Source organism: Trachurus trachurus, assembly GCF_905171665.1.
Source record: "Trachurus trachurus genome assembly, chromosome: 24".
Lineage (NCBI taxonomy): Eukaryota > Metazoa > Chordata > Actinopteri > Carangiformes > Carangidae > Trachurus > Trachurus trachurus.
This window is the reverse complement of record NC_139910.1, coordinates 4,246,130-4,265,000: the sequence shown is the minus strand read 5'-3', so window position 1 is coordinate 4,265,000 and position 18,871 is coordinate 4,246,130. Positions and strand designations below refer to the sequence as shown.

The following is an 18,871-nucleotide window of genomic DNA, read 5'->3' as shown; positions in this document are numbered from 1 at the left end:
TCTTCCTCCTCTTCTTTTTCTCCCCCTTCCTCTGTTTCTTTTGCCTCTTCCTCCTCTCTCCTCCTCATCTTCCTTTTCTATTCCCTATTGTTCTTCCTTTTTTTCCTTCATCCTCACTCCCTCTCCTTTGTTTTCTTCTTCTTCCTCACCCCTCTCTCCTCCTTTTTCTTGTTTCTCTCTCTTTTATTTCTTGTTCGTCTTCTTCCTCCTTCTCCTGTTTCTTTTGCCTCTTCCCCCTCTTCTTTTTCTCCCTCTTCTTCCTTCCTTTCTTCTTCCCCTCTTTTCTTTTGTTCTTCTTTTCCCTCCTCTCCTTCTTCTTCTTCTTGTCTGGTTTATGTAATCTCAGTAGATCCACTCTCTGACAGCTGCAGCTTAACTTCACCTCCAGAGGTCAGAGGTCAACCAGCTGTGGAGACGATGATGTCGACCTTTTATTTTTTCTTTTGCTTCCTGCTGCAGAAATTCTCTTCAATCTTCATGTTCAACGTGTTAATTTAGATTAAAACAACTAAACTGACTGTGACAATAAATCAACTGACCACCGACTGCGTGACCTGGACTGGAGCTCACACACACACACACACACACACACACACAGCGTCGTGGTGGGAAGTGTGTGTCAGGTGACAGGAAGGAAGTGGAGTAGCGCTGCAGCACCTGCAGGCCGGTCGTCGTGCGACGTGTCTGCAGGTTTCCTTCATCACAACAATGGACCATTATGTCCTCGCACAACAGACATTCATACAGTCTGTGGGAGTGCATTAAAGAGAGGTGATAAATTTCTCTTCACCCCCGCCTCACCCCCTCTCCTCCGCTCCGCTCCCCTCACCCAAACACACACACACACACACACACACATAAACACACTAACCTCCTTTACAGGTGCCACCTATACGCTCTTATTTTGAAATGTACCTTAAGCTGCTGTCATGTGTGTTTTATACTGAAATGTGAAATGTTGTTGATATTTAGACGATAAAAATAAAATATTCATGTTCAAAACAGTTAAATTAATATTTTTATTTTACTCTTTTTCTGAGATTCTTCACAGAAACAAACCTAACAACACTTTTAAGAAATACTTCTCACTCATTTATTTGCACAGAAAAACATACCTATATATAGATTTTTTTATACACAGTATTAATCAACTTTGCCAACAGAATTTGATTTAAATTGATTTTACTATATTGTTAACATATATTATATTCTTAACTTAAAATCATTTGTGCCTATGAGTGGCTTCAAGTGTATTATAAAGAATGCAGTGAGGGAAGAGTGTCATTGTTTCTATATATGGCTGTGAGATCATTTACAAAATAAACAATCTGAATATACAAATTTTACAACTGTTTCTTTTTTTGTTTTTGTTCTTTCTTTGTACATGTTATAAAATAAGTATTATTCAATTCAATTCAGTTTTATTTATTCAATTTTAGAATCATTGTCTTGTTTTAAACATGCCTCTTTTTTATCTCTTTTATCTTTTCCTATATTTGCATACAACATGACAGGGAGAACGGCTTCTCGCTCCCATGTTAAACAAATGGTTTCTCATGAAAGTGACAAATAAAACTGAATTGAATTATATATTAGATTTCTGTTGCCAATGAAGGATCAGACATGTGGATCCATTGTGGGCCAACGTATCCCATGATTCACTGCTCACTAATAATAAAAGCAAAAAGTGAACAGCAGCTTTAACATCTGAAGTTTTTGTGGAGAAAAAAGTTATTTTTGATACAACAGCAAGAGTGAAGTGAAGTGTTTGAGTTCAGAGCTTCACCTTCGTCTCCCTCCTCCTCCTCCTCCTCCTCCTCCAACACAACACTGAAGAAAAAGTATATATAGGCTGTATGTGTGTATGTGTGTGTGTGTGTGTGTGTTGAATGTCCTGTGGGAACGAGGGGTTGAGGAGTGTGAGGTCTGCGGCGTCGTAGCGACGGACGGGCGGCGAGCACCGTCTAACTGAGAATAATACACCACTTCCTCCCATTCTCTCTGCACACACACACACACACACACACACACACACACACACACACACACACACACACACACACACACACATACAAAAAGCCCAGTCATGTTCTCTTGTTCCAAAAGGATTTCCGACTCACGACCCAGCGTTCCCCGAGATATTATCCTACACACACACACACACACACACACACACACACAGCTCCCTTGAACACTCGGTGCTTCCTGCTATAGGATGGCCCTGCTTGTCCTCCATGACCCCTGACACTAATAAACCTCTGATATCACACACACACACACACACAACGAACACACACACCTGCACACACTTTCTTGGCAGCAGCTTCCAAAACACAACGTTGTTTCAGGCGAATGTAAATATTTGAAACCTGTTTTTTTAGGAGCAAAGGAGAAGAAACTTTATTCTGGGAGCCACTTTATAACAAAATAAAAGTCTCGTATCACTGAATCATTTATAAACTGTATAAAAACAATCAAACTGATCATTTAATAAGTCGTCAAACAACAACGTCCAAACCTCACATTTTCTGGTGGGCGGGGTTTAGTTGTGACATCACAAAGTGACAGGAAGTCCTGACGGCTGGTTTCAAGGCTCAGTTTCTGAATACAGGCTGTGTGCATTTCTCTGTGGACTGAGGCTTTGATACTTTCACAGTATTAATATAGAACCTAGAGCTGCTTTATAATCACACTACACATGGACATCTACCTTTATACTGTATGGAGCTTTAACACAAACATCTACCTTTATACTGTATGGAGCTTTAACACAAACATCTACCTTTATACTGTATGGAGCTTTAACACAAACATCTACCTTTATACTGTATGGAGCTTTAATACAAACATCTACCTTTATACTGTATGGAGCTTTAACTCAAACATCTACCTTTATACTGTATGGAGCTTTAATACAAACATCTATCTTTATACTGTATGGAGCTTTAACACAAACATCTACCTTTATACTGTATGGAGCTTTAACACAAACATCTACCTTTATACTGTATGGAGCTTTAACACAAACATCTACCTTTATACTGTATGGAGCTTTAACACAAACATCTACCTTTATACTGTATGGAGCTTTAATACAAACATCTACCTTTATACTGTATGGAGCTTTAATACAAACATCTACCTTTATACTGTATGGAGCTTTAACACAAACATCTACCTTTATACTGTATGGAGCTTTAACACAAACATCTACCTTTATACTGTATGGAGCTTTAACACCTTTTTAACCTTAAGCAACAAATGTTTTCATTTGTTTTATTTTACTTTTATTATTGTATTGTTATTGTTCATGCATTTCTGTTATTCTATATATATAGAACCTAGAGCTGATCAATAGTCCCATTACACATGGAAACGTGTTAAAGTTTTGTTGTTAATCTCAGATGAACAAATGTTGATGTTGATGTTTAAAAGTCGTGGACGAACTCTCGACAATCTGTGATGTGTTTGAGTAACAGGAGGAGCTCAGCCAATGAGAGGGTGCTGACAGGTCTATCTGAGGTTATCAGGGTGGGAAGGTGTGTGTGCGTTTGTGTGTGTGGGCTATGTGTGTGTGTGTGTGTGTGTGTGTGTGTGTGTGTGTGTGTGTGTGTGTGTGTGTGTGTGTGTGTGTGTGTGTGTGTGTGTACGTGCACATTATAATTCCTGCATTAAATCACTGTTGTATTTCAGAAAAGATTAGCAGGTGTGAAAAGACAGTGAGTGTGTGTGTGCGTGTGTGTGTATGTGTGTCAGACATTCCCACAGTTCCTGGCTGTGTACGCTGAAACCCAATCATCGTGTGAGAGAGGCCAGACACACACACACACCGTACACACACACACACACTTTGTCACTCTACTTTCTTCTATTTCTGTCTCAGAGTTTTTCTCTCCGACTCTGGACGAAACAAAAACAAAGTCGTCAGATCAGAGTCTGAAAATGTTGTGAGACAAATGTGTTTTCGTTAAAGAACGACCAGTTCCTCCTCCGTCTCAGTTAAAAACATCACAGTGGAAGAACTACGGTGGCCCTGAAGGGTCAACTCATTGCAGCTTGAGGAAAACACACAAAGACACAAACGTGCTACAAAGATAGAAAACAACTTGATCCGTTTGACACAACAGGAAGTGTTTCTTTATAGTGACTGGTCCCTCACTTTATAGTGACCGGTCCCTCGTTTTATTGTGACTGGTCCCTCGCTTTATTGTGACTGGTCCCTCGTTTTATTGTGTCTGGTCCCTTGTTTTATTGTGACTGGTCCCTCGTTTTATTGTGTCTGGTCCCTTATTTTATTGTGACTGGTCCCTCGCTTTATTGTGTCTGGTCCCTCGCTTTATTGTGACTGGTCCCTTGTTTTATTGTGACTGGTCCCTCGCTTTATTGTGTCTGGTCCCTTGCTTTATTGTGACTGGTCCCTCGTTTTATTGTGACTGGTCCCTCACTTTATCGTGACTGGTCCCTTGTTTTATTGTGACTGGTCCCTCACTTTATTGTGACTGGTCCCTTGCTTTATTGTGACTGGTCCCTTGTTTTATTGTGACTGGTCCCTCGCTTTATTGTGTCTGGTCCCTTGCTTTATTGTGACTGGTCCCTTGTTTTATTGTGACTGGTCCCTCGCTTTATTGTGTCTGGTCCCTTGCTTTATTGTGACTGGTCCCTTGTTTTATTGTGACTGGTCCCTCACTTTATCGTGACTGGTCCCTTGTTTTATTGTGACTGGTCCCTCACTTTATTGTGACTGGTCCCTTGCTTTATTGTGACTGGTCCCTTGCTTTATTGTGACTGGTCCCTTGCTATATTGTGGCTGGTCCCTTGCTATATTGTGACTGGTCCCTTGCTATATTGTGACTGGTCCCTTGCTTTATTGTGACTGGTCCCTCGTTTTATCGTGACTGGTCCCTTGTTTTATTGTGACTGGTCCCTCACTTTATTGTGACTGGTCCCTCAACTTTATCGTGACTGGTCCCTTGTTTTATTGTGACTGGTCCCTCACTTTATTATGACTGGTCCCTTGCTATATTGTGACTGGTCCCTTGCTATATTGTGACTGGTCCCTCACTTTATTGTGACTGGTCCCTTGTTTTATTGTGACTGGTCCCTCGCTTTATTGTGACTGGTCCCTGGTTTTATTGTGACTGGTCCCTTGCTTTATTGTGACTGGTCCCTTGTTTTATTGTGTCTGGTCCCTTGTTTTATTGTGACTGGTCCCTCGATTTATTGTGACCGGTCCCTTGTTTTATTGTGACTGGTCCCTCGATTTATTGTGACTGGTCCTTCACTTTATCATGTCTGGTCCCTCACTATATTGTGACTGGTCCCTCACTATATGACTGGTCCCTCACTATTGTGACTGGTCCCTCGCTTTATTGTGACTGGTCCCTCACTTTATTGTGACTGGTCCCTCACTTTATTGTGACAGGTCCCTCACTTTATTGTGACCGGTCCTTCGCTTTATTGTGACTGGTCCCTCACTTTATTGTGACAGGTCCCTCACTTTATTGTGACCGGTCCTTCGCTTTATTGTGACTGGTCCTTTGCTTTATTGTGTCTGGTCCCTCACTTTGTTGTGACTGGTCCCTTGAGGCTCGACTCACTGCACTATGAACTGTTATAAGTTGTTTTGTGAATTTGTAGCACATCTGTGTCTTTGCATATGTGTGTGTTGAGCTCTCAGGGCCACCGTACTGTCCTCACCACGCCGAGCATGTTGCATCATGGGAGTCCAGGTGGACCAGGTGAGTCGACAGAGAGAGACATGTAGAAGCAGATGAGTCAGTGGAGCTCAGCTGGTTGAACTGATGCTGCTGCAGCTCAGCCTCAAACCTTTGGCCTTATATAATGGCTATTTTTTGACTGTAAGAAGTGGCCTCATTCCCATGCACTTGTCTGTCACACACACACACACACACACACACACACACACACACACACACACACACACACACACACACACACACACTCCGTCTGAACCAGACAGGCGGTATTATCAGGAGAGAAGGACCAGCCCTGCCGAGACTGAACAAATCTTCCATCTCAAACTTGCTGCTTGAGTGTGTGTGTTTGTGTGTGCGTGTGTGCGTGCGTGCGTGCGTGCGTGCGTGCCTGTGTGTGTGGCTCCCAGGCTCCGTGGGAAAGCTCCAGCAGCAGCAGCAGCGGAGGAGGAGGAGGAGGTGGAGAGGAGGAGAGGAAAGGAGGACACACCGGTCACCAGTCCAGTCTGCAGGCGGCTCACAGGCCACCTGTCTCGGACTATTTACCGGACTCACACCGCTGGGAAAACAAGTCCCGGAGCTGCACTGAAGAGACTTTTTACTCCCTCAGGACTTTTCCTCTGATCAGCTGATGTTGTGGATCTTTAACATCAAACTTTTGCCAGAGGAAACTTTACTTTACTCACTTCAAGTTTTGTTTTCATTTGGAAAAAACAAACTGCGACTTCATCCAATCCTGGATTAATTAATTCAGATTTACTGATCAGTAGGCCTATTAATGGTTTATTAACGCAAGGCCTTTAGTTCATCGGGACATTTCTCTGAAATCACAGGAATCATCAGAAGTTTGTTGGTTAAAGAAGAAAACAGGGGAAGAAACTTTTTCTTTCGTCATTTACGTCTTTCTTTCTTATTTTGGGCTCGACCCCCGTGTCTCCTCCCGGGGACAGACAGCCGACAGTCGCCGCCGACCGTGCGCCATGAAGCGGCCGTGTGAGGACAGCAGCTCGGCGGAGAGCGACATGGAGGAGCCCATCGATGTGGGCAGCGAGGACGTGATGTATCCGGGGTGAGTGCGAGATGTTCGGCCGTTCAGAAACCAGCGGAAGTTAAATCTCATGCTACATAAGATATGACATAGCCTACAGGCCTATTAGAGAAAATGTAATAAAACGCTCAAATGTTACGTTTTTGTTTCTAGTGGAAAATGAGCCTGAGAAAAAAAGTTGTTCAAGAAGCTGCACTCAGAAAATTGTAGAGATATTTTACCTCTTTTCTAAAATGTGTGTTTTAATTTTCCTATAAAATGTAGCCTACAGTAGCCTAGATAGTTGAAACCACTCCTGTGTCTCAGTTTTCAAGCTAAGAGTTCAATATTATACGTTCAATGATGAAAATGTAATTCACATGTTGCTCTGCTCGTCGGTAAAACTTCTTACTGCTCTTATTTTAATATAAACTCACCATTTTATAAAACTCAACTCAGTCTGGATGATTTAGAAAGTGAACAGAAATGAAGCAGAACTCACCTGTCTGACTGTAGCTCACCTGTTGCAGGTGGAACAAAACTAAATTCATGTCCAGTTCAGTGGAGCTGAGCTCATCAATCTGAAGAAGTAAAAACTGTCTGGAAACAGAAAAAAAAGAACATTAAAGTAAAAAGACAAAGTTTTATTGCTTTTAATATTTAAAAATGAAATACAACCTGTTATTTCTTTTCTCAAACCCACCTCAGCTTCATCTTTAATTAACAACTTTCTGCATGTCCTACATTTCCCACAATCCCTTTCAACAACCTCCAGAAAAGTCTTTAAATTGATGCTATGTTACTTAATAAATTAACCAACTAAATAAAAGCTGCTGCAGAAACTGTAAAAGCCCTGAAAAGTAAAAACACAAACACATCAGCAGCACTGAGGTGGTGTAACTGTAACTACTCTTTCAGGAGGTTTAATTCTTAATAGTGCATATTTTATGTTTAAAAATATTTTTTATTTTGCCAATAATTAATCTGAAGTAACTACAAATGTTAAATGAATGAATTGCAGTAGAAAAAATGAAATCTCTCCATCTGAATGTTGAAAAAAGTTGTGAATAGACGCCTGAAGAGAAAACATGTCCATACTGTATATTGTTCAGTGTCTCTTTAGACTCTCAGTGAACAGACAGAGGAATAAATTCATGAGAATAAAAGATAAGATTTAATTTTCATCGCTGCATATGTTCCATATTATTTTACTGTTGAGAGTGTAGATCAGACTCTGCTGCAGCTGCAACATCTGGATGTGACGTCATTAAATACAATATTTTAAGCACCACATACTCACACATTTAAAGCTCTGAGTTCGTTTTTCTGTGGACGAGTTATAATCTGATCATGTCTTTATTTTTTATTTCTTTCCCCAGGCACATGAAGGCATCATTTATAAGATGTGGGTCGCCAACAACGACCACTCAAGTGATGGCGAGGAAGAAACGCAGAGGGGTAAAGTTCATATTTGTCTTATTAATGAGGGAGGTTTACAGAGCAGAGATTGTTTGTTTTTCTTTTATTTTTATACATTTGTTAATATTTGAATGTTGTTCACTCAGGTCATTGAGAAAAGACGCAGAGACAGAATCAACAACAGTTTGTTGGAGCTGAGGAGACTCGTTCCCACGGCGTTCGAGAAACAGGTGAGAGTCAGTGTCAAAAAAAAAAATCAGTGTCAGTCACTTTGAAAACACAGAACACGTGTTGATCAAACACTTTATTTACAATATTGATTATATGTGTATTAGAGGTCAGATATGAATCAGCTCCATGACTGAAATAACAACTTCAGATTAGATGATTTTATTTTGAAAATCTGAAGCTTCAGTGACAAAATTAGCTTTAGTTTTGTTTCAATGATGATGAGAAGGATTTTTAACATTTTAATATGAATACATATTACAATGTCAATAAAACTATTAACAAAATGATCAAACTGACATTTGATAAACGGAGGAACTGGTTATTGATCATTGAACTGATTATCTGAAAACAATCTGGCTTTTAGATTTCTGTGTTTTTCTTATTTTCCTCTGAGGTGTAAAGAAACTGTTCAGGTAGAAGTTCTGTTACTTGACGTGGTAAAGAACTGTGAAGTTACTTTAGTTGACTTTCATAATAAATGTTGCTGAGGTTTCCCACAGGCAGTAACACAGTGAAAAATGAAAAAGAGGAAACTGTTGAACAATTGAAGCTTCGTTTGTTTTCCTGAAGAGACGTCGGTGTAAAATAAAAAGGTCAAAAATGAGTTCAACACAAAAAAGAAACAAACTGTTAAAACCTACGAAGGCGTAAAATCAGTGACCGGTGAAACATAGAAACTCAAATAAGTAAAAACACATAAATCTAAACTCAGATCTTTATGACCTTTTGTCTGGTTCTTTCAGGGTTCTGCTAAACTGGAGAAGGCCGAGATCCTGCAGATGACCGTGGACCATCTGAAGCTGCTGCAGGCCACAGGAGGGAAAGGTAAACAACAACAACAACACTCAGTGTCACAGCAGCTGTAGTTGTTAATGATATCGATTATTTAAACGATTAATCGATCAGTTGTTTGGTCAAAAAATGTTTAAAAACCACCAGACGACGTCCTCAAATGTCTTGTTTTGTCCGCAAATCAAAGAGAGACTCGGTTTATTGTCATAAAGGAACAAAGAAACCAGAAATATTCACATTTAAGAAGCTGAAATCAGAGAAGAAGGAAAAGGAGAAGAAGGACAGAAAAAGGGAAATTAAATAAGTAGAAGGAAATGAAGGAAACAAGAAGACAAGAAGAGAAAGAAAAGTGAAAAGAATAGAAGAAAAAGACAAGGAAGAGAAAGGACAGGAGGGGGAAAAATTAGAGGAGAGGCAGAGGACGGAAAAGAAGAAGAAGAACCCATAAAAGACGTGCTAACCCACTTGCCAAGTCGTCATTGACCTCTTGGCGAAACGGTTAGCATCGTCGCCCGAAATCCACTCAGGGCAGGTCAAAATAACATCGGACACATTCGTGCCGTGACTGATGTTGTTCTGTGACTTGCCCTGAGTGGGATTTGAACCCAGGTCTCCCGCACTGCGGGCGATGATGCTAATCGTTTTGCCAAGAGGTCAATGACCACTTGGCAGGTGGGTTAGCACGTCTTTTATGGGTGAGTGAGTTTAACTTCAGTACCGCTAACCGCCACACGCCGTCACTTCTCCTCACTGGTACCTCGTGACTGTGGCTATAGAGAGCCTAAGCGGAAGCAGGAAGTAGCGGTCGCCAAGGGTCCTTAACTCGGAAAAAGCCACCATATAAGTGAATTGTGCCATGAGAAAAAATATGACTTCTACCTGTTTAAAACATCACGTTTCATGCCGAGAAATCAGCAGTTTGTTGTAAAACTATTGAAGAGTCCGTAACCAGAAAGACTACAGGTCGCGTAGGTGACGTCACACACCACATGCCGCCCTTTCCCGTGTCAGTTGGTGACGTATATTTTGTGGGACACCAGATCTGTAGTCCGTAGAGCGTCGTCACACTAAATACATTCTTCCGTTGCCGTTTTACGATAAACTGCTGATTTCTCTGCATGAAATGTGATGTTTTAAACAGGTAGAGCTCATATTTTTTTCTCATGACACAATTCAATGGGATCACGAAATAAAACTTTGACTCCCGTTCACTTTACATGGAGACTTTTTCCGAGTTGAGGACCCAAGGTGACGTTACTTCCTGCTTCCGCTTAGGCTCTCTATACCAGCGGACCTCCGTTATGCAGACATACATGAAACACCTTGTTATCTATCAATCAATCAATCCAAGGGGCAATTAAAAGCAGCATGTAGAGCAGCAAGCTTAAGTTAAAAACAAAAACAAGAAGATAAATATAAAATAATAAATTAATAAATAGTCTAATAAATAGTCTCTTGTTAGCCCGTCGTCATGGTAACCCTGGCTCCCCTCTCTCTCTCTGCAGGTTACTATGACGCCCAGGCCCTGGCGCTGGACTTCCTGTCTCTGGGCTTCAGGGAGTGCGTGGCGGAGGTGTGCCGTTACCTCGGCGCCGTGGAGGGTCTGGACTCGTCCGAGCCGCTGCGCTGCCGCCTCCTGTCCCACCTCGCCTCCTGCTGCTCGCAGCGCGACGCCGCCGCCGCCTCCCACCCTCCTCATCCTCATCATCACCACCTCCACCTGCACCAACTGCACCACCTGCATCACCACCACCAGGCGGCGCCGCTCCACCCGCCGCTCCATCCTCACCACTGGGCCGCCGCCGCCACCGCTGCGCTTCGACAGATCCCTGCACTTCCTGTTCCCCCGGACGCCACCGCAGACTCCACCTCCTCCTCCTCCTCCTCCTCTCCTTCCTCCTCCTCCTCCTTTTCCTCCTCGTCCCTCGTGCTCCCCTGTGGCCCCGCCCCTCTCTCCGCCTCCCTCCTCTCCCTCTCCGCCTCCTTCCCCTCCTTCGCCCTCCACGGAGGTTTCCCCGTCTTCCCTCCTTCTTCCTCCTTCACCTCCACCAGTCCTCCCATCTCCTCCTCCTCCTCTTCCTCCTCCTCCTCCTCCCTCGCCCCTCACAGCGGCAGCAGCGGTAAACCCTACCGACCGTGGGGCACCGAGGTCGGAGCCTTCTGAAAAACACTTTAAAGGAATAGTTCAACATTTTTGGCAAAATTGGCCCATTGTCATAATCCCTATAGTCTTAGCAGCAGTAGGTTTGTTACCTTTAATTGTCGGTGCAAGCTATTTTTAGAACGGCGGAGCAGAGCCGTGAGCTGCTCAGAGCTACGCTACGGAGGCTAATGGGATTTCTTGGTTTCCCTCATCAAACTCATCAAATACACAATCCAACAACTCCACAACGCTCTGGTGGACAAGTTGTGACCTGCACATTCACCACGCTATGAGATAATAACACAACGTTACCAGACAGAGTTGTTTTAGAGGGAAATTCATGCAAAACAGCTGATGCGCGTTGCCTTCAGGGACAGTTTTTCATCAACAGTCTCTGCATTTACCTCTAAAACAACTCTGTCTGGTAACGTTCTGTTATTATCTCATAGCGTGGTGAATGTGCAGGTCACAACTTGTCCACCAGAGCGTTTTGGAGTTGTTGGATTGTGTATTTGATGAGTTTGATGAGGGAAACCAAGAAATCCCATGAGCCTCCGTAGCGTAGCTCTGAGCAGCTCACGGCTCTGCTCCGCCGTTCTAAAAACAGCTTGCACCGACAATTAAAGGTAACGAACCTACTGCTATGACTATAGGGATTATGGCAATGGGCCAATCTGCCAAAATGTTGAACTATCCCTTTAACATCAGCTGCTGCTCACTCCACTAAAAACCTGAACAAAACCACATATTTATTGATCTATTATTGATTAACTTTGATCAGCTGATTCGGTTTCATGTGTAAAATAAACACCAGTGTGTGTGTGACTGAAACTTTCTCCACCGATGTTTATAACCAGACTAACAGGAAGTGACGGAAACGACCAACCAAAGTGTGTGTGTTCAGACCGGTGCAAACTGGGATGAAGATCGACACAATAACAATAATGACGATGATGATGATGATGTGTTTTCCTACCTGTTGTTTTTCACCTGTAAACAGTCGGTGATTCGCTGCCTCCTGCAAATAAACATGAAGTAACATCAACGCTGCTCTGATTGTTTTTGCTCCAAAAACGGCTTCAGGCTCCATTCAGCAGCTGTTTCCTGAGCTTTCTGTTTTACATGAGCTTCATCTGCAGCTGCACTTTCTAGTTTGTCACTTTTTTTTCTTCTTTTTTTTCCTGAGCCTTTAACAGAGTTCAAGGGGAAACAAAAACATTAAAGCTTTGTTTCTGTGACATCTGAGTAAAGTCCATGTGAAGATGAAGATCATGTGATGTGATCAAAAGCACCAAGCTCTGCTCAATGGAGTGTTTTCTCAACATGAAAGCAGCTTCGGTGCAGGCTGCTGTTTTCCAAGCTCAAAGTGTCTGCGCACACACACACACGCACACACACACACACACACACACACACACTCACACACACACACACACACACACACACACAGTAATCCGCGGCTCCTTGCTCGGCCTTCATCCTGCCGTTGATTTACGCTCTAAAAATCACTGTTGCAGCCGTTAAATCCTCCCCGAGCGCAGAGCGCCGTCACTTCCAGCTGAGTGCAGGATTAGCGGCTGACAGCTCTGGGAACAGCTCCGGGGGCCTCGGTCAGACGACACGGTTCTCACGCCGGACGCCGCTTTGAAGTGACCGGCGGGAAACTGGGCGACATGATATGAGGCGGACGGACGGCGTTCGACACAAAAGAGACAGAGGAGACGGAGAAGAAGTGAAGTGAAGAGACGAGGACGCTGGTCTGAACAGATCAGAGGCTGATGATACACATATAATAATAATGATAATAAGAACTTTTACTGTGATTAAAAAAACATCTAAAAACAACAGATCGGTGACAGCCAATCAGAAGACAGGAAGATCTGAGCCTCTTTTCTGACTGATCCAATAAAATAGAGCAGATTTCAGAATAAAACACTCAGAGAAACCAAATCCTGCAAAGTTGTTGGATGGATGGTGGGTCCAAGTGGTGGTGGTGAGGGGGCGGGGCTTTGCTGTGACATCACAAAGTGACAGGAAGTCCTGACGGCTGGTTTTAAGGCTCAGTTTCTGAATACAGGCTGTGTGCATTTCTCTGTGGACTGAGGCTTTGATACTTTCACAGTATTAATATAGAACCTAGAGCTGCTTTATAATCACACTACACATGGACATCTACCTTTATACTGTATGGAGCTTTAACACAAACATCTACCTTTATACTGTATGGAGCTTTAATACAAACATCTACCTTTATACTGTATGGAGCTTTAACACAAACATCTACCTTTATACTGTATGGAGCTTTGATAGAAACATCTGGAGGTAAAGACAGACGACACAATGAATTTTGGTTGTTGGTGTTGTTAATGTTTGTTTTTAAGAAAAGCAGCAGACTGTGCACAGATCTTCAAATGTGCAACATCAGAGAAAAGTCCTTAAAAAAAAAGTCCAACACAGATGAAGGTTCATGTGAATATCAAGTGTCTGACACAGTTTTCTGCTGTGTTGTTGTTGTCCAACACCAACGTCCTCAGTGTCTCCCAGTGTCTCGTCATCAAGGCATCAAGGAGACCATGTGGTTTGGACTTAAAATCTCAATCCAGTAGCCGTCAGGGTCCTGAATGAAGGCCAGGTCCTTCACCTTACCTGAGATAAAAAGAAAGAAAGAAAGAAAGAAAGAAAGAAAGAAAGAAAGAAAGAAAGAACAGTCAGCTGTTTTATCTTAACTCTGGCTCCATCTACTGGTGGAAACTTATTACAGCAGGAAGATGCTGTAGAGATATTTATCAAAAAAAATGTCACAACTTCATCTAATGAGGATTTAATCAGATCTTATTCATTCATTAGGTTAATAAATCAATAACTTGGAAACACTTTGTTGTAGATAAAACATGCTGCTCTAAAATCATGGCTCCAGACCAAAGTCTACCAACTGTTCAAGTCCTGGAAATACCTTAAGGGGATAGTTCAACATTTTGGCAAATTGGCCCATTGACATAATGGCTATAGTCATAGCAGTAGGTTTGTTACCTTTATTTGTCGGTGCAAGCTATTTTTAGAACAGGCTGCTCAGAGCTACACTAACGAAGCTAAAGGAATTTCTTGGTTTCCCTCATCAAACTCATCAAATACACAATCCAACAACTCAAAAACGCTCTGGTGGACAAGTTGTGACCTGCACATTCACCACGCTATGAGATAATAACAGAACGTTACGAAACAGAGCCGTTTTCGAGGTAAATACAGGGTAAATACAGAGTCTGCTTGCTGAAAAGGCAACGCGCATCAGCGGTTTTGCATGAATTTCCCTCTAAAACAACTCTGTCTGGTAACGTTCCGTTTTTATCTCATAGCGTGGTGAATGTGCAGGTCACAACTTGTCCACCAGAGCGTTTTTGAGTTGTTGGATTGTGTATTTGATGAGTTTGATGAGGGAAACCAAGCCTCCATAGCATAGCTCTGCGCAGCTTGCCGCTCCGCTCCGCCGTTCTAAAACAGCTTGCACCGACAATTAAAGGTAACAAACCTACTGCTATGACTATAGCGATTATGGCAATGGGCCAATTTGCCAAAATGTTGAACTATCCCTTTAAAGTCCTGTTTCCAGATTGGATCAGAGTCTTGACCTGAGATACCTGACTGAGGACGGTCTCACCTGCTTTTGGCTTCTTGATGAACGTCACTCCTTGTTCTTCAAATAATTTACAGGCAGCGTCAATGTCAGGAACCGCAATGCCAATATGACCTGCAACAGCAACAACAACACAGCAGGTTACACCTTCAACACACACACACACACATACACACGCACACACACAACACACATACAAAAGTGAAATCCGAACTTTCTCACCGAATCCTCGAGGTTCGTTATTTCCATTGTGATACGACAGATTTTCATCCAACTCTGATCCCCAGTTACTGAGACACACACACAGAGAAACAAAATTCATCAATATTCATCATAAATTTGATTAGAATAAAATAAAAATCAGTTTTCTTGATATACATTTCACTATGTGGTCAAAACTATGCAGACACCCAAACTGGGTTTCAAGCCATGTTCACGACTCTGAACCAGTAGCGTCACTGGTGTCCACATACTTTTGGCCACATTGCGAACATGTGTTTGGTGTCGTCATACGAACTGTGTGAGCTCGACGGTGGCTCGGCGGGAGAACGTCCACGCCGTCCTCTCTCTGATGTCCTTTGGGATGTCCGTCTTCTCCTCGTAGCCCAGGAGGTAGTGGGTGAAGCGCATCGAGGAGAAGTCGATCTTCTGCAGCAGCCTGGAAAACCACACAGGGGAACCGACCGGTCAGTGATTGGGTCACAGTAAAGCTTTCACCCATGAATAGGCTCTAATGTGGAGTTCCCCAAGGTGCAATTCTAGGGCCACTTCTTGGATCCATTTTGTAAAGATACAGTGTCTGCCTCCACTTCTATGCAGATGATTCACACATTTACTTGCCTGTTAAATGAATGGCCATAGCTTTAAAGAGGCACTATGCAGGATTTTCACCTTAACTCTGCTACATTTATCTTAATTTAACAACTTCTGGGTAATTGTGCTGGTTAAATTAATGACTTGTAACTAGTTCCAGGGAGAATGAAGGCTCTCTGCCTTCCACCTAGCGCCTCTTGGCTGAAAACGAACCTTCCGACCTGGTGTCCCAGCTCTCATCTCCATGGCGACACCGCCACACAAACGTAATGCGCCCCGTAACCCGCAATCTCTTGTTTATGACAGATAAGACTACACAGATATACACATGGTAACATGGTAGATGATAAATAACGGTATCCACCGCTCCATGGGTTGATTTCTCACCGGCTTCGTTAAAAACAAATGCACATGGACTTGCAGCATAGTTCCCCTTTAAAGCCTGGATATTGACTCTCTTCACTGGCTTCTTGTGCATCAAAGGATTTTGAGATTTTATTGTTTGTTTTTAAAGCTCTTAAAGTGGAAACACCATCTTATATTGCAGATCTTTTAAAGACACACATTCCTTTAAGGTCACTTAGGTCCAATAAACATTTGCATCTAAAACAAGACCAATGACACGGCTTGGACTGAGCTTTCTCAGTCATAGCCCTCATAACCTGGTTGTTTGTACATGCTGTGTCAATAAAGTTTGACTGGATTGGATTAAACAGGAGAGACTAAAGTGTATTGAGTTACAACCAGACAGGAAGTCCCTGTGAAAAGTGTCCACGTTGAGGACGGTGGTTCAAACCTCATGCAAGATGGCGCCGCGAGGGTGGCAGCCTGTGCAGCAGCTCCTGCTCAATACTTGGGCTTTTTTTTCCTCTTTCAGTTATTGCACATAGGCTACTGCACTTTTTTATCATCTTTTCTATAAATTATTGTTGTGTGATGTTTAAATTCCTCTTGTTTCATTCTGTTTTTGTCTCTTTTATCCTGTTGCTATTTGCTGCTGCTGCTGCTGCACAGATGTAAATTTCCCCACTGTGGGACAAATAAAGGAATCTTAACTTAACTTAACATCCACAGGGACAGGGACACAGGTCGATACACCTGATTTCACTGAGGGGAACTGATCAATAATCGATCACTGGAACAGTTTCGGCCGAGGACTCACTCACGTCATTCCCAAGACCCGAGTGTAGAAGTCCAGGGACCGGGCCGGATCTTTGACCCTGAGCATCGTCTGCTGCATCATGTAATCCTGCAGAGAACAAACATGACAACATCCATCAGTTACACTTGTGTCTTTAAAACAGTCCTGAGTCGTTGGGATTGTGTCATACTCGTCCAATCAGAAACAAGCTACAGACATGATGACACTTAGAGATATTTATATGTTCAATGACCTTTCTGCAGGTTCTGACAGGAGTTCATAAAGTTACGTTGAGCTATAAAATGATGTTAAAGAACAGGAGCAGCAACTTTACATAATCTCAGTTATTCCTCCTCAGTCGTATTGGCACATTTTTCCAAAACATTTGATATTTATCAGCTGAGAATGAACTCATCGGGTTTAATCAGTGTGATTTTTCTGCAGATTTGGTGGAGAATTGTGCTAAATCTTGTGCAAACATGAACCAAACCAGTGCAGTTTGCTTAAATAGATAAGGAACTTTGATTGATAGTGAAACAGCAGACTAGTTGTTGAAGAATTCAGCCAAAAGTGAATGAAAAAAAAGAAAATAATCACAATATTTAAACTGTCATTGGGTTTTTAAAGGGTGAAATTACAAAATGACTTTATCTTTTCTGTCTTTATAACAGTTTGGTGTAATGCTGCAGCTTCTTCATGTAGTAATAGAGCTGAGTGGAAATTACAGAATCAACAACAATGAGCAGCAACCGCTCTTTGCAGAAGAAGGCGTCTCAGTGTAAACTTCCCTCTCACAGTTGAGTGAACAGGTGAGTGTGTTATTCTCTCTCTGTGTGTGTGTGTGTGTGTGTGTCACCTCAACGCTGTAGCAGGAAATACAAGTTCCTGTTCAATCATTCAAATTTTATTAGAGCTCTCAGCTCCGATCAAATCCCACTTAGCTGCAGTGAACTGAAGCAGAAACAGGAAGCTCAGAGGGAGATCTCATCACACGTAGGCTAAAGGTTTGATGGAATTTGGTTGAAATGAACCTTTAAAACCTTTCTGCACAGAGCAGCAGGTATCAGCCTGTATGGGACAATAAATCTGACATATACGCACATATATCTATAATGTCAAGGCTTCACATGTGTTTAGAGTGGAGGCGTAGTGACTGTGCAGGTATGTGAGGTCCACAGGTATCTGCATGTCCATGGCAACAGGTTTGACTGCATTATTACAGCCTCAACCAGCAGCACAGCAGCTCAGACACTTTAACTCTGATCCATGAGACAATGAATGGATCAATAAACTGGTTTCTTTGATAAAATAAAAGCCTTGTTACCTTGGTGATGGGGTCTCCCTCCTTGCAGGCGGCGGACGCGGCCTCGTCCGACAGCCCTCTGTCCTCCATGGCTCCGGCTCTGGACTGGACTGGGATCAGCTCTCAGCCTCCTAAGCTCTGCTCCTCTCTCCGGGCTGCGCTGCTGCCTTCAGGTGCAGCTCGGAGAATCGCGTTTCTCAGGTGTTATGTCACAGTTGCAGCTGCAAGTTATCCACTTTTATTTTTGTTTTGACTGTTGGGCCGCTTTTCTTTATCTGACTTTTAGATCCAGATGAGATGCAACTCCATCGTTAAAGGTCTGATACTTTAACTCAGTGACAAGGTCAGAGGCCTGGTTCAAGGAGGAAAAAATACTGAAAAAACAAACAAAAAAACAACTAATACTAGTAATTGATCATATTACTGTAGATGACAGTCACTAGAAAAGCGTCAAAAAACCAACTCTGTTCTTATTGTTTTGAGAATGTCACTTGGAAATGTGAATGTGTCTTGGTAACACTTTATAATACGTACGCACTATTAAGCATTAATAAATACTGAATTCTTTATTTATAACGCATGCATACTCATTAGTATGTAGTTTCAGTAAGTGTGTCAATGGTGAGTAAAAACATTTTAAATGTGTTAATAAACTAC

The 18,871-nt window shown here is 42.5% G+C and overlaps 2 protein-coding genes across 2 annotated transcripts; one reads left to right on the top strand and one right to left on the bottom strand.

Annotated features, from left to right (window-relative positions):
* Positions 1 to 6,663: 6,663 nt before the first annotated feature.
* Positions 6,664 to 12,365, top strand: LOC311007106 (hairy/enhancer-of-split related with YRPW motif protein 2-like; the record flags this gene model as incomplete). The annotated part of the gene is made up of 6 exons (XM_084000193.1): positions 6,664 to 6,783; positions 8,121 to 8,199; positions 8,307 to 8,390; positions 9,135 to 9,216; positions 10,689 to 11,041; positions 12,327 to 12,365. Exons 1-6 carry the CDS (start codon positions 6,695 to 6,697, stop codon positions 12,363 to 12,365), a joined length of 726 nt encoding a protein of 241 aa, XP_083856319.1. The 5' UTR covers positions 6,664 to 6,694.
* Positions 12,366 to 13,880: 1,515 nt separating this feature from the next.
* On the bottom strand, positions 13,881 to 18,304 carry LOC311007105 (lactoylglutathione lyase-like; the record flags this gene model as incomplete). The annotated part of the gene is made up of 6 exons (XM_084000192.1): positions 13,881 to 13,972; positions 14,982 to 15,071; positions 15,180 to 15,247; positions 15,475 to 15,615; positions 16,937 to 17,019; positions 18,236 to 18,304. 6 exons carry the CDS (start codon positions 18,302 to 18,304, stop codon positions 13,881 to 13,883), a joined length of 543 nt encoding a protein of 180 aa, XP_083856318.1.
* Between the last annotated feature and the right edge of the window lie 567 nt (positions 18,305 to 18,871).